Here is a 16,125-nt window from a genome sequence, read left to right on the forward strand (position 1 = left end):
CTAACCAGTTTATAGGTGGATTTTAGTCCATCCTCTACTCGGATTTGGGAGAAAAACCTACATTTGAAATCAAAATCAAGATTTCCTTGCATTTGGGGCCGTTTATCATAAGGTGAGTTATTTTTCATTTTGATCCCCCCCCTTTTTTTTGGTTTAAATCATATAAAATCAGTGTGAAATCATAAGAAATCCTTGATTCTTCATGTTTTGCATGGAAAGTCAAGGATTTCAACCCTCAATTTCAATATTTGATGGTAGGTGGTCCGATTTGAGGGAAATTGGAGAAATTTTGAAATTTCTCCAATTTCTAAAATTTCTCCAATTTCTCTCAAATTGCTTGCAATCTTGCACTCCAAACATGAAATCAAATATGCATGAGGCCTGATCTACGGATTCATTAAGTTTTGTCAAATTTTGGAAAAAAAAATTATTTTTATTTTTCTTGAAGACACGGGTGTCCCTGCCTTTTTTGAAGCGAGACTAATCCCCACGGATACACACAATCACCCACAACCACATGTATTGGGTAATGCCGAGGAGGGGAATCAAACACTCACTCGTGGGGAGCAAACCCACGGGGAAGGCCGCTCACCCAAAATTAATTTTTAATAAAAATTAAAAAATACGTTCTTTTTTCATAAATGTTATGAATTCACTTTGAATATAGTTGCATTAGTTGAGTTAGACAACACATAGCTTATGACCCGATACAAAGGAAACCTATTATGTGCACTTTTTTTTTGAGATGTTATGATTTAAAAGTGTGTATTAAGGTCTTTTTTAACAATCCCTGAAGTTACATCGAAAAATTCAACCAATTTCCCAATGTTTCCCCATGTTTCCCAAAAAGCGAGATACATTACCTGATACAAATGATATATCCCGTGCAATAACTGATATGTATCTATATCCCAAGGGTGTGATACGTAACGCGATATCGATGCTATAAACAGTGCCCCCAAGTAGTTGGGACAAAAGTTATGATCATCGTCATCAATGCCACTGCTGTCATTTTTCTCCTAACAAATTGGCTTCTAAATAGTAGATTGAGAAAAGTTTTACAATCAGCTACCAACTACATGTCAACCCTCCTGTTTTACCCAGGCTCCTAAAATCGGCAATGGCAAAGGCTCTCATTGACACCATTCACAAGATGATAATGAAAAGTATGGTTATGTTTCTTTAACCATGCCTAATCAATATACACATGGGAGACAAAAAAGCCATAAAAGCCACAAGTTTCTAACAAAAAGAAACAATTTGAAAAGAATCTTAACTTATTAACTTTAAACAAATTTTCCCTCAGTGAATTTTCATATTCTTCACATAATTTATGAAATAGTAAGGCCAACTATTGTTCGGAATATCCCCGATATTATCTCTATCTCCAGCTCAGCGATACTGATAACATCGGTAGTATAAAAAATTCCAGGTATCGGCGATGTATCGTTAAATATCATCAATGTATCACCAATGTTTTCAACTATGTAAATTCCAGGTGTTGTCTGTATCACTAATGTATTGATATCTCCAATGTATCGCCGATATTTTCCGCTATGTAAATTCTAGGTGTCACTTGTATCCCTAGTGCATCGGCGATATTTCAATAATAATGTTAATGTATCGATATTGCCAAAATTTTGTTTACTAAAAAATTCCATTTTGAATTTTTTTATTTTTTATTTTTATGGGTGCATGGTTGCATACAGTGATCAAATTGTTGATGATATTATCATTAACACAACATGGGTGATATCGAGACCACATTCTTTCTTCTCCTTTTCGATTGTCGACAATTTCTCGGCGAAATATCGTGTTGTCGATATTTTGAAATACTGATGGATTTTAGATGGAAGGTAGGATGTTTGGATGGAAGGTAGGATGGTTGGATGGATAGATGGGATTGATGGGATGGTTGGACTGATTTTTTACAACAACGCATGCTTTTAAGCCCCTATTAAATGGAAACTTATTATGTATCTTTTCGCAATTTTTTTTATTCCTAAATATGCAAATATGTGTATTTTAGCATCTTCTGAAGTTTCACTGAAAATTTTCACTGTTTTTCCTATGTTTCCTCGCATTTCCGGGTATCAGTGATATCGATATTGTTTCTGTATCCCCGACCAACAAAACTTGCAGTGATACTGATACCGAGGCCAACTACTCCCTTTGCTTCCCAACATATGTCAATTTCAAGAAATTATGCTACATGGGAATGATTAAAATTGCACTTGTCACATGGTACCATTTTCCAGCTTTCTTGCCATTCAATTATTTCAATTCCCTCACTATTTGCAAATTATTAAATTTCCTGATCCTTGCAAATAATGCAAACATGTCCTTTGAACTGCTTTAGCTCATTTAAATACTTGTAGTTCCAAAGCCACAATACCAAGTAATTTCTTCTCAACATTTCACCACCAAATGTTGAAAAAGAGCCGACTCCAAATAGTAGGGCAAAGGCCAAGGTGTTCCAAAATGGTAACGATAGCTATAACGGCCATCACCGTTACCATTATGATACAGGCCATGATGGCCGTTACAGCCCCCGTATCAGCTATTACGGCCCTTTTTTTATTTTTTGAAAAAACTGTTACAGGACCGTTACGGGGCTATTACAGTTCGTTACAGGGTCGTTACGACTTGTTTTTTCTGTAACGGCCATTACAGTTGTTTCAACCCCGTAACGAGTAACAGTTATGACCATTACCGTTATGTAACAACCACTACATAATTGATTTTGAATACCTTGGCCAAGGTTGTGATGACAACGAGATGTCACCACCAAAGCCATTTAAAATAGTGGCCCCCACTAGAAACAATCACATTATAGCCAGTGTAATTACCTCACTTTACAAGTATATGCTTCCCAGATTCTTTGGCGACATATATAACAGGGAACCTTCAGATTATTTGGTAGCACGCCTAAGTAGGAATGACTCACAGACATGGAAATGCTATAACCAGTGTTCGAATTATCTCCGATATTATCTTTATCTCTAGCTTAGTGATACCGATAACACTGGTAGCGATACCAATAATGCTGGTAGTATCATAAATTCCAGGGATTAGAAATGTATCGCTAACGTATCAACATCACTAATGTAATCGTCAATATTTTCAACTATGTAAATTTTAGGTGTCACTTGCATTCCCAGTGCATCAATATCGTCAATGTATCGCCAATATTTTCGACTATGTAAATTCTAAGTAATGCTTGTATCATAAGTGTATTGATTATATTTCAATAATATCGCCAACGTATTGATATTAAAATTTTGTTTATTAAAAAAAAATTTATTTCAATTTTTTTTCATGGGCACATGGTTGTATGTAGTGTTCAATTTGTTATTAATGATATTGATAATATCTCGATATTATCGATATCGTAACGTGCGACATATTAAGACTAGAATCTTTCGTTTCCTTTCCAATTGTTGATAATTTCTTGGTGAAATATTATGTGTTGCAATATTGATGGATGATCGGATGGAAGGTTGGATGGTTAAATAGGCCGGAGGGGATGGTTGGACTAATTTCTTACAACAACACATGCTTTTAAGGCCCCATTAAATGGAAACTCGTTATGTATGCATTCTTTTTGCAAGTTTTTTATTTCTAAATATGCAAATATGTACAATTTTTACATCTCTTGAAATTTTGTTGAAAATTCCACCGTTTTTCCTATGTTTCCCCGCATTTCTGGTTATCAGCAATATCGATATTATTTCCGTATCCCTGGCTAGTGAAACTTGTAGTGATATCGATACTTCGAACACTAGCTATAACTCACACTATCCACTTGAGTTGCTTGAGGCCTCAAATACATCCCTAATGCTGCGGGTGAAAGATCGTCCACACCCTGAGAGAGTGAAATTGATTTCCAACCTGCCATACAGTAGTTTTATCTCTAGCCATTGATGTTTATCACCCTTTCTCTGTTTACCTTACAATAAAAAACTGCAAGCACCATGGAAAGAAGACCCGAAATGGAAAACGCCAACAAAGAATAGCCAATGAAGCGATTATCTACATTGAAATTTGCCTAGAGAATAGGTATCGGGTTCTCTCACTTTAGAACATGAGCTATGGATGCCAATCAACATCTATGGATGGTGAAATTTTTGTTATTGTTCTCTCCAAAACCTTGACTAGGATATTGAACAATTGTGGGTTTCAAGGCCTGGAAATACTCTTTCAGTCCCATGCTGCTCCAATTATGACAAAATTAGTCTTCAAAGTATCCTTTCTAGAGGATTGTTAATGCTAAGATAATGAATCATATAGAACCACAATTAAACTAAGAGAGAGGTTTACAAGTTATTGTCTAAAAAAGTCATCCAAGCCAGCAGAAAGATTAATGTTTCCATTAGGGTTGTAACTTGGGTTCAGGTTAACCCAAACCCAAGTTCGAGTGAGGTTGGGTTAGGTTGTCAAGGTGCTTGGGTTGGGTTGGGGTTAGAGAACTCCAACCTGATTTGAAATCAGGTTGGGTTTAGGCTGAGTAAATTCGGGTTAGGAATAATCACATGTATTTGTGTTGGGTTGGATCAGGCAGGGCTAGGTTTGGGTTGAGAAATTCAGCTTGGAATTTAGGTTAGGTTGAGTAGAAGGTTGGTTCCTCTTAAGGATGGGTTGGTCTCGTGTTGACCCTCAACCCGCCTCGACCTGCCCGAGTTGCATCCCTAGTTTACATGATCTTATATACTTAAAGAACAACCTATGTAAGAACAACATGTTTTGTATTTAGGTTACACTCCGATGTGCCGATGAATTTTGGGTCCCCTTTCCAAATAATATTGTTCAATTTCAGGTATTACAGAAACAAATATATATATATATATATATATATATATATATATATATATATTAGTTTGGTGGAGAAAAGCATAATCACAACAACACGCTGTTTCGGGTCATGTTTTTTATATCACAACAACGAAGCATCCTCCTGAATAGGCGATGGCCTGACCGAAATGCTTGCTTAAATGCGATTTCAGGGTCCATTCAAATGGGGCCTTAACTTTACACAAAAACCATGTCACGCTAAGTTATTTGGGAAGCTTATCTAGGTAATTGGAAGATTGCAATAGCTACAATTGTTCTTTACCACCAGTGAGGATGATGGGGACATCAAATGACCTACGCAGGTGTACTAGAGACAAAGGCAACCACCCACATCAGCGCAACTTTCTTTATGGATAGGAGAAGAGTTTCAGATGAGGCCCATCAGGCCATTTTGAAGACCCCACATGAATTGGGCGTGCATCAGGAAGACTCCACTTTGGGATGATGCATGTGGGCTGCTTAGGAGACCATTTTAGTCATATGATTTTTATTTCGTGTCGATCTGACCGTTGGATTTTGTTAATCAAGCCAGCGGGCCATCAGATCTTTTAAGATCTGAGCCACTTGGACTCTAATCTTGCTTCTTTTATGTTTTTTGTTATTTTTAGGATTTATTTGATAGATGAAATTAATAATAAGTGTTTTAGTTTTCTTATTTTGGATAATGAGCCATTTCACTTAAGTGAGTGGCATAGGTGTAATTATTTTGAATTTTTAATTATAAAAGCATAACGGGCCCTCTCTCTTTCTTCCCCTTTACCTAGCCACATGTGGACTCGCACGTGTACATGCACGCATGCACATGCATCAATACGAGCAGCCACGTGCGGGCCCCCATTTGGGGTTTTTCTCTCTTTGTCCCTCTTTGATTTCCCTCCAAAACTCCCTAAACCTTAGATCATTTGAATCCCTAAAAACCGCATTCCTAAATCTCCATCCATAAATACAAAATCTTAATGAAAATCTGAAATTTTTGTGAAACTTTCCTTCAACCAGAATTTTGCTTTCATCATTTTCTATTCACGTGGTTGTTGCACTAGTCACGCTAGATTGGAAGTCCATACTTCCAAGTGGGTCATTCTTGAATTATTTTATATTTTCGTGCACCGCGTATGTGATAACCTAGAATCTTCATGTTATAAATCTGAATTTCCAAATCTATTATGTGCATAGGCTTGATTTTACATGTTGATTGCTGAAATTAATGTGTAATTGATCCCTCATCTTGCATCCTAGGATAGTTTTCATCATCCTACATTAGAGGAGCAGTCATCGTACAGTAAGCCAACCACTACAATTCAATCTCAACAGATGTAGGATCACAGCCCAATTAAAGCTTTTGGTTTTTCTATTTTTGCAATCAACCAGTGGATCAGTCATAGTTAATCACCATATTCCATCTAGAATAGGGGAAGCATTGGGAAAGGGCTCAAGAAACACAATATCTGCACTTATATAATCATAACAGCTTGTCTACATAGCAGAAATACAGAGAAAATTCTGCAAACATGCAAGATATGGTCATCCTGGCATTCCTTTGCTACTGCTTCAACAGTATCAAAGGTCTGACCAGGCCAGAACATGTCCAACAAAGTAGGTCGGACCAGAAAATCTACTGATGTAGCAGCTATACTAGAAATTTGTAAACGCATCTACATCCACTTGAGAAAAGTGTCTATAAAGAACATGCAGGACCCATACAAAAGAAATCTAGGTAGAGGACTTAGAGGGGACATTCATTTTTGTTTTGATTTCTACTACTGAAATACAAAAATCTAAATGACAAAAAGAGGAACTTACATCATCGAAGTCCATCGAGATATGCGAGTACTCACCCATGAACCACACCTGCGCATAAAATGAGAAATTCCAGAAAAAAAAAAGGATTAGCAGGCGAGTAAAATGCACAACTTGGAAACATATAGAAGACACCAATGATGGCAAGAAAGACCCATCTAAGTCCATCAAGCTGTTGTTCTCTTAGTTCTCTGTACCTGTACTACTGTTCAAATTTGATATGATGCCATTTTACTTTTCTTTTATCTATGAACTTACATACCATTCTACTCAAACTTCAAGACCATGTCTTACAAGCATTTAGGATAGAGGGAGTTATGTTTCCCATTGTTCTTGAGAGGTGGCTTTTTGGCGTTGAATGACGTTAGCATATGTTCCCAGCATGTTTGCATTGGATTTCCATTCAAGCTAATATGCTTGGACTGGCCCACATTACTATGTGGTGTCATTCCTATCTAGACTCCTTAGGACGAGTTATGAAAGTAAAGAACATTTGAAACTGGGAGAACTTTAAGACTCTGGTGGAGTGTGATGGATGATATGCAGGCATTTAGAAGTTACTTGGAAATTGCACAGGTGGAATACAAGTAATCAAATTAAATAGCCTGAATTATGGTACCTGGTGTAGATGCATCATGAACCAAAAATTAAGCTTATTTGTATTATCTGAATATGATTGGTGGACATTTATTGGATGGTTAAAAATGAAAAAAATAAAAATAAAAATAAAATCCAATAGTCCTATTTCCACAAACAAGTGTCCACAAATCAGAGGTTAGGATTGTCAAACAAATTTGATACTGATATTTTGAATGCAGTGTTCGAAGGACAATGTCCAAGTTCTGTGCTGAACACCCTAAAAGTTCAAACTCACCAAATGGATTGGTCATATAAACTAGATAAAGCCAGACATACAAGGTAATTAACATATCCCTCAACAAGTTTCAAATATAACTACAAGCTAAGCTAGACTAGTGCATTAGGGCCCAGCATCCCTGATACTGCATAAATACCTTATTAATCCCTTTTCTATTTCCTTTTAGGGCATGTTTGGATACAGAATCCAAGGCAAAAGAAATGAAAAAACAAGAATTATCTAATGATAATTTACATGAGAACTAATGAAACATGGCTTCCAATTTCGAGCTCTTGTTTGGGTGGCAAGTGGAAAGCTCATATTCCTCTCCCATACTCACCTACTGATCCCAATTAATTTGGATAAGGCTTAGATGATGATTATGATAAATACTCACCAACTTGTGCCAGGAATCCAAAATTATGGAAAAGTATAATGATTGCTTGGTAGAATCCACCCTTTACTTCTTTTTCCTCTTTTTTTTTTGAAGGATAATGCAGTAATTTTATTGAAGATTGCAAGACAAAAGGCCAAGCTAAAAAGAATACAAAACAAAAAAAAAAGGTACACCAAAGGAGTGAAACAACGTCAACACCCTAACATGGTTGACACGACCCTTTTCATTGCTATCCAAAAAACAAAATTGTCACATCGAAGGAAACCCCTTTCCCTTTTCCACTGTTTGGCATGGAATCCATGGTTTCAAACATGACCTAACGCATCAATACATTAATAATATACAACAAACACAGTTTCTTTTTTTTCTTTTTTCTTTTTTTCTCTTTTGAAGGTCAGAGTTTCATATTTATCATCAGTAATGAATGCAAAAATACTATCTAGTCTATGCAGATTGTGGTTACACCTTGTGAAACAAATAAAGCGCTTGTATGGGAGAAGGCAGGGGAATTAAAGCATTAAATATACCATATCATACCATGTACGCAAGAGCTTGCAACCCCACGGAACGCAAACGAAGCCCTCTTTCATCTTTCCCTACTTCTTGAGCCAATTGGCAAAGTTTCGGTATGAGGCCTTCTAAATTGAACATGTATGTGCTATCTATCTACTTCATGACACATAACAAGTAGTTAGACAATGGATACTCTTAGAGAGCTTTGCTAAGTGCACACACATGTGCAATAAAGCTCATGTACACACCACACAAGTAACAGCATGGCACATTGGTGTGAGGTCCAATCCATCCATCAGGTTGGTCCAACCTTCTACATGTTTTACCAAAAATAAATCTGGTCCACTCAGCGTGTGGGCCTGAATATTGGAAACGGGTGGATGGTTAGAAAGCTTCAGCCAAAATTTTCATAGTCATACATTTGGTTTGCAAAATGTGACCCACCTAACGAATGGATCAGCCTGAGTCTAGGCCAGGGCATCAATATAGCAGTGCCTTTTCTAATGGATGTACTCGATGTTGGACCTATAGTACCATGCCGGCATGTGTGGTGTGTATGTGAGCCTTATTGCCCACATGTGCACTTAGCAAAGCTCCTCCTAAAGATACGAGAACCATGAGTTTAGAGAAGTTGTGTAATTTTATATGTAATATTTTTCCAACCTTATTAAATTCTGGTAAGTACCCATGTCAGGTGAATGTACCTGGCAATTTATAAAGTCGACAAGGGTTTGGCAACCTAGAACGCGCATGTCATCACGTCGTGTCTGCTCTAGAAGAGTCCTTACAATAGACAATAAGCTACTAGCAAATAGTGGCCTGAACAACAATACCACATATGACAAATGAATGCACAAGCTCTAAAACGTGTGGGAAATAACAAATGAAAACATTTCAAAACAAGAGTAGACAAACGCATTTTGGGCTCGTAGTCCCATCAGGTAATCTATCCGCTTCATGCACTCAAGCTCATACAAAAGAATCCAACTAAAAATGCTTTTAAAGATGCATATGCAAGGAACAAATTCCATAAGCCATATGCACGACCATTTTTCAGTAGTTGTGTAAAAAGGAAACAAAACAAATAAAAATAAATAAATAAATAAATTTAACTGCTGCGTACAAACAATACATTGTCATTTATTCAAGTGCAGAGAAAAACATAGGGAGGCAACTTTTTTTCCACTATAAATTTCCCTGGCTCCTAATAGTATGCCATCATAGAAGGCATTAGCTGGATACCTGTATGACTGGATCCTCTCCAAGCATAACAATGGAAAGAACTGCAGCATACAAACATTAGCATGTATCACATCAATTCAATTGTATTAAGTAATAGTTTTTACAACCATTTTCAATTTAGAGCTTTTCAAAGCACATGCACTTGTGCAATAAAGCTCATGTACACACCATACATGTGCCAGCATGGTATGTGCATGCAAGATCTAATCCATCCATCAGGTTGTTCCAACCTTGTACTTGTTTTCCCAAAAATAAAATCTGGTCCAAACAGCACATGGGCCCTAATATTGGAAGCACGTGGATGGGTTAGAAAAAGTTTTTCAGAGTCGTACGTTTGTTTTGCAAGCCGTGGCCCACTCTGCAAGTAATTTCTAATGGCCATGATGCCATTAGTAGCCAGTTTCATAGGCCCGTGGGAGAGGTCTTAAGACGCATGCTACGACAAACAGTGCTGAAATTACCTATTAGGGGAGAAGACCTGATGGTCAGATAGTCCAATCATTCATGTCCTCAATCTCCTAGCCATATCTAACAAAGAGGGAGGCATATTCAGTGGTAGATATGGCTGATAGGCTGGGTATCCAAGGAGCAGACATGGACATATCTAGATATGGCTGGTAGGTTGGGTATCCAACGAGCAGACATGGACGTATCTTTCATTAGGGAGTAAGGACTCTTCACTCTAACAGGTCATGGATTGGGAGAGGCATACTGATCTTATTCTCTTGTATTTGTTTTCATTTTATAAATAATTCTCGTCTTAATAAGACGGTCATTTAACTCTATGGAACTGTTAGTTTAAATAATACTAGAACGAGGTAATGGCACATGTAACATGCGTGGGGAGAGAGAGAGAGAGAGAGAGAGAGAGAGTTTCAGAGGGGAAGAGAAAATGGAGGGAAAGAATGTGATTGCACGCAAAGGGAGAAAGAGAAGGCCGTCAATAGTGGGCAACCAATTCATCTAGGTCTAGCATTGGATGACATGTCTAATGGTCACAATGGATGTCCCATACATAACATGGTGGGCCCCGTAAAAAACCAAGGGTGGGCATCCCCCTCCCAATTGTTTCCCTTGGAGTGGCCCACCTGAATCACAAATCTGCCAGAATTTTGGGCGTTGGGCCTAGCTTGATGTGACGCAGATGATAGTCAGAGTGAATTTCACATACATATCACAGTGGGGCTCATCTGAGCCGGACTACCTCTTGCTTGCACGAATGGTCCCTACGGCACTGCTCGCAGCTCACAGCTCGCAGGATACCATCACTCGATAAATAGATATACATGTGCAACAAATACAAAGACCAGATAAAAGAAGGATCGGATTGAAGACAAATTGAAACTACATGATTTCTGAAAGCATGCACAGATTTCAATAACAAGCACGAACATCTCTTTCATCATGCAACGTCAAACTTACATCTGCTCCTTACATGAAGCTAACAGTTTCTTATAAATGCATGCCACTACTTTAGATTGGCCAAAATGTTCATTTCGCAATCCCTTGTAACATCTCTGCTCTAGGTCCCCTGTAATCTGCAGAAAACAAAAGGAGAATAGAGAAAGATACCTGAGAAGCAATATATTGGAATTGAAATCCAAGTTTAGATTAAGATGCATTGAACAAGTAGTCAAAGAAATTAGTTCCCCATTGTTCTTGTCCTTAATACTCCTTGGTGCAGTGTTTAGCAGAAATAAGACTGTGAAGTAGAGTGATCCAAAAAAATTCGCCCACCAGTAAACTAAATCAGAAATTCCAACATGTGGCTCACCAGATTAGTGGATTTTTTTTTTGTGTGTGTGTGTGTGTGTGGAGCGGGGCAGTGCATGTTCACAGTGTACCCCACCTGATTCACGGCCCGAATCCCATACATATGGACCACACTAGCATCTGTGTTGCAAATGCAAATAACCTCTTCAATTTCTCCTCGTGTGAATCAACTTGGCTTGGCATTTGTGATTTGTCTTCTATGATTTGACATTGCAAAATAAATCTTACTCTCAACGTGCCAAATGCGGCACCCGCACGCGCAATCCAGGTTGTTCATCAGGTAGGTCATTTGTCTACACTGAATGCTGATGTTGGTCGAACATGCCCATGTCAAGGGAAGGTACCATAAAGAAGTCAACAAAGAAAAAACAATGAAATTCCAAACCACCGAAGCCACGTTGTATTCAATGATCAGGATATGACAGTACCTTTGGAATCCGCATTGGGTTTTTTGAAGCATATTCGCAGAGCTTACAAATCAACCTATCATTTGGTTCTACATCCTACAAAAAAGAAAAGGACAGAAAATAAGTGAGTGGGGGCATATAGTGATTGTTTGAGAAGCAGAAAGATGAATGACAATGGTATTTCCACGGTATTCTACTGCAGAATCTCCAAACTGTCAAATGTTAGTAGTACCAAGAGACTTATGTTGGCTTTCAAAGCCATCTTAGTATCAAGTACCTCATTCATACGTTTGGAAATCCTCCCTAGAACAAACTTTTCACCATTTTGGAAATATATGTGTGTGTGTGTGTGTGTGTGTGTGTGTGTGTGAACAAACTTTTCACCATTTTGGATATATATATATATATATCTGTGTGTGTTTGTGTGTGTGTGTGTGTGTGTGTGTAGCACTCCCACGAAAACAAACTTTTCACCATTTTGGAAATATGTGTGTGTGTTTGTGTGTGAAAAGTTTATCTATATTCATCAAAGTCCAATAGTGGATTGATACAGTTCTAACTAATCAAAATTTCAAAACCCATCCAGATGTTATACATATGTGCAGAGAGAGAGAGAGAGAGAGAGAGAGAGAGAGAGAGAGAGAGAGAGAGAGAGAGAGATGCCTGATTCTCCTTTGGTGATTAATTTAGTGATGAACAAGGAACTGCATTATAGTGAAAAGAGCTTTCTAAGTATGGGGCCCATGGTCCGATGGTCTGTGCACCAAAAATCTTCTTAATTGGACAGTCCAAACCTTTTTATCATAGGCTGGATCAATATTTTAATTATCGTTATTGCATAATGTATCGCACCCTTGGGATACGGATACATACCGGTTATCGCATGGGATATATCGGTTGTATCGCGTAATGTATCGTTGTTGTTAGGAAACATTGGAACATTGAGAAATTGGTCAAATTTTTTAATGAAACTTCAGGGATTGTTGAAAAAGACATCAATACACACTCAGAAATCAAAACATTACAAAAAAAAAGAAGAGTACACATAATAGGAGTTTCCTTTGTATGGGGTCCTAATAAATGCGTTGTCCAACTGAACTGATGCAAGTATATTTAAAGTATATTCACATGACTTATAAACGTAAGAAGACATGTATGGAAACACAAACTATACATTCAAAAGCAAAACAAGAATCACTAGATCAAGTTACAAGTTTGATTTTGTGTTTGGATACAAAAATTGCAACTGATTTGCGAGAAATTGAGAAATTTTAATCTTTCCAATTTTCTGCAACTTAGCCCATCTCCTTAAACCTCGAAATCGAAGCTCCAAATCCATGATTTTTCATGGAAAACATGAATAATCATAGATTTATAACCATTGGACACTGATTTAATATGATTTACAACAAAAAAAAAATGGATCGGAAATTGAAAATGTTCATTGGATCGAATATGTGGGATATATAGGCACTATCTATGCGTTTCGTATCGCACAGGTGGGATACAAGATATATCGTGGGATATATCGGCCACTATCGTCGATATTTTAAACACCGGGCTAGATACATAGTTAAGAAGACATATACCAGCATGGGTGTCAATGACATGTGTTTTTCTAGTCCTTTTGGGATTGGAGAGGCAGGCGAGGCTGAGGCTGAGGTGCATGGGGAGGCTTTGAGAATTTGCTCTAAGAAGTTCTCAGTGGCAGTGATAGTCCTTTTGTCATTAGAGTAGCTGGTGAGGCTGAGGCTAAGGTGCATACGGAAGCTTCAAGAATTTGCTCTAAGAAGTTCTCAGGGGCAGTGATCATTGAAGGTGACTCTAAAATTTTGATATCTTGTGGTCCTTGCCTAACTTTGAGCCTTGGAAGCTAAATCCACTACACTACCTCTAGTTTAATACTTCGTTTGCGAGACGATAATGAGATTATGGATGCTCTTGCAAAAGAATGTGCAAGCCGTGTGTTTCTATGTATTGGAATTCCTCCCCCCTCTGATTTTCCTTAAAAATGTGTTGTCTCTAGAAAAAAAAGAAAGAAGAACAAATATGCCAACAGTCCACATTCAATGAAAAAAAATTGCAAAAGATTGGATGGCTAGGATCTTTCAATATAGGGGAATTTTAGACCGTGGTCCATTCATGACAGGAACATCATATCAATAGTTTGACTAAGCCAATCATGCACACCAGACGTACTAGCTCAGTGGGCAATAGGGAAGTTCCCTACTAGTGACTAACAGAGAACCCATAAAGCAGATCCGAAATGGTTGGTTCAACGCTACATACACATTCACTAATCTTTACATTCCATGGTATGACCATATAATGTCCAATTGAACATGCCAGTAGCTAAAATCTACAAACAGATATAAGATATCATCAACCAAGATTAAAAGATTCGGATGCTTAGTGATTTGATGATGACAATCCAACCATTCTAAGCCAAATTATGATCCAAATAAACCCAGCAGAAGTTTGACATGATGATAATTCTTTGACAGAAAGCCCAAAAACCATTAACCAATGCCAATATGAAAATAAGAACTAGGATATTCAAGAATAGTCAATGAAGTTGCAGAGGTGGGCAGGGAATTCACCTGAGATCGAGGGAATATGCCGGCAAGGAGCTTCTTGTACCGTTTCACAGGCTGTCTCGATCTTGCACGTAGTGAGGGGCAGAAGAAACAGAGGTTGCCGCAGACAGGTAATACCCGCCTCGACATCACCCCCATCTTCGCAGAAATTCAATCCCCTCTTCTCAAAAAAGACAAAAAAAAAAATCAAATTTCTTTAAAAAACAGAGCACAAAATAGAAAAAAAATAAATTAGAATCACCAAATAATTAAAATTGCATTTATAATGATTCTCGGAATTGGGTTCATGGATTTACCAAAAATGCAAGAATTCCAAAAAAAAAATCCCCAACAATTCCTTAAAATTCAAGAAAAATTCTCAAAACCAAGAAAAAGCCAACAACCAAATTAATGAAAGAAGCTCCTTTTTCACTGAATCCAGATCTTAATCAGGTGATCTGGACAAGCCTGCAGAGTATACGAAAAACGAGAAGAAAAATGCAAAATCTTGCAATATAAAAAAAAAAAAAAAACATTTCCTTTCTGGGTTTTTGAGAAAAATTGAATTTTAGTAAGAATTCGATCGATCGAAGATTAGAAATTCAATGTATAACAGAAACTCTGATGGAAGATACCTCGGTTTATAGACACCTGAAAGGGCAAAGAGGCTCCTAGAGTTTTTATGTTACTTTCTATTACTCATGAAGACATTATTTTAATACGTTTTAAAAAAACAAAAGACAAAATTTTTCATTAATTCAATAAAAAAAATCCAAATAAGTAATTGAAATGGACGGAGAAATAAATTCCCTTAAATTTTGGAACTCTATATCAACAGTCCAAAAGCATGATCGACCCCGGAGATGATGAGAAATGGTTCTGTTGGAAAATGACCAAAATACCCTTTGAGGAATTATTACATCCTTGGCCCGAGGATAAACGTGTACTGGGTCCTCAGCTCGTGCAGGTGGGCCCTTCCGCAAATGGGAGCGGATTAGGTGAGACGCCGAGGTGGGTGGAAGCCCTGACTGTGGGGCCCATTTTGATTTATGTGACTACATCCACGCCATCCATCCGTATTGAAAGCTAATTTTAGGGCATGATCCGAAAAATGAAGCTGTTCCAAATCCCAGATGAACCGTAGAATAGGAAACAGTGGTGATTGACCCTTCAAAACTTCTTGTGGGCCATAAAAGCTTTAGATCAAGATGAAATTTGTGTGATCTATTAATCTAGGTGTTTGTGACTTTATCAACAGGATGGATGGCAAATAAACATTCCAGTGGAATCCATGAAGTTTTTAACGGTGGGGATGTTCGATTGAAGAAACGCCGCGATTTGCGGCTCGGATCTTTCAATGTGGGATCGATTTGAGAGATGGTCCATCCAGAGTGGTGGTCTTGATCACTAGACCATGGGCCCCACTGGTTGAGGATCTTGCTATTCCCACCGAATGAACGGAGACACGTGGCTGATTCTTGGATGAGCATGGCCTAGACAAGAGTAAAATGCGCATCAGTTGAACGGTTGGGATCATCTGTTGGTGCAAACATTTAAGAGCCCGTTTGGATGATCTCAGATCAGGTTTTGGGTTGGTTTTAATACTCCCGAATCCGCTCCACCGTGCATTTCGGAAAATCATAAAACGAAAATCATAAATACCCCTTCCTTGCTGTACCTGCACCAAATGACAGAGACATGGTTGTTTTAGGA

General features: G+C 37.9%; 1 protein-coding gene across 1 annotated transcript in view; it reads right to left on the reverse strand.

Annotated features, from left to right (window-relative positions):
- LOC131240110 (protein SEMI-ROLLED LEAF 2) overlaps positions 1-15,250 on the reverse strand; it is a 41,289-nt gene extending 26,039 nt beyond the window's left edge. The window contains exons 1-7 of the mRNA XM_058238163.1: positions 14,437-15,250; positions 12,114-12,161; positions 11,858-11,932; positions 11,079-11,194; positions 9,119-9,233; positions 8,439-8,567; positions 6,652-6,699 (exon numbers count right to left, since the gene is read on the reverse strand). Of these exons, the coding sequence (XP_058094146.1) occupies positions 6,652-6,699; positions 8,439-8,567; positions 9,119-9,233; positions 11,079-11,194; positions 11,858-11,932; positions 12,114-12,161; positions 14,437-14,571 (666 nt within the window). The 5' untranslated portion in view covers positions 14,572-15,250. The remainder of the gene's footprint in view (positions 1-6,651; positions 6,700-8,438; positions 8,568-9,118; positions 9,234-11,078; positions 11,195-11,857; positions 11,933-12,113; positions 12,162-14,436) is intronic.
- Positions 15,251-16,125: the final 875 nt, after the last annotated feature.

Source organism: Magnolia sinica, chromosome 3, assembly GCF_029962835.1.
Source record: "Magnolia sinica isolate HGM2019 chromosome 3, MsV1, whole genome shotgun sequence".
In the NCBI taxonomy this organism is placed as follows: Eukaryota; Viridiplantae; Streptophyta; class Magnoliopsida; order Magnoliales; family Magnoliaceae; genus Magnolia; species Magnolia sinica.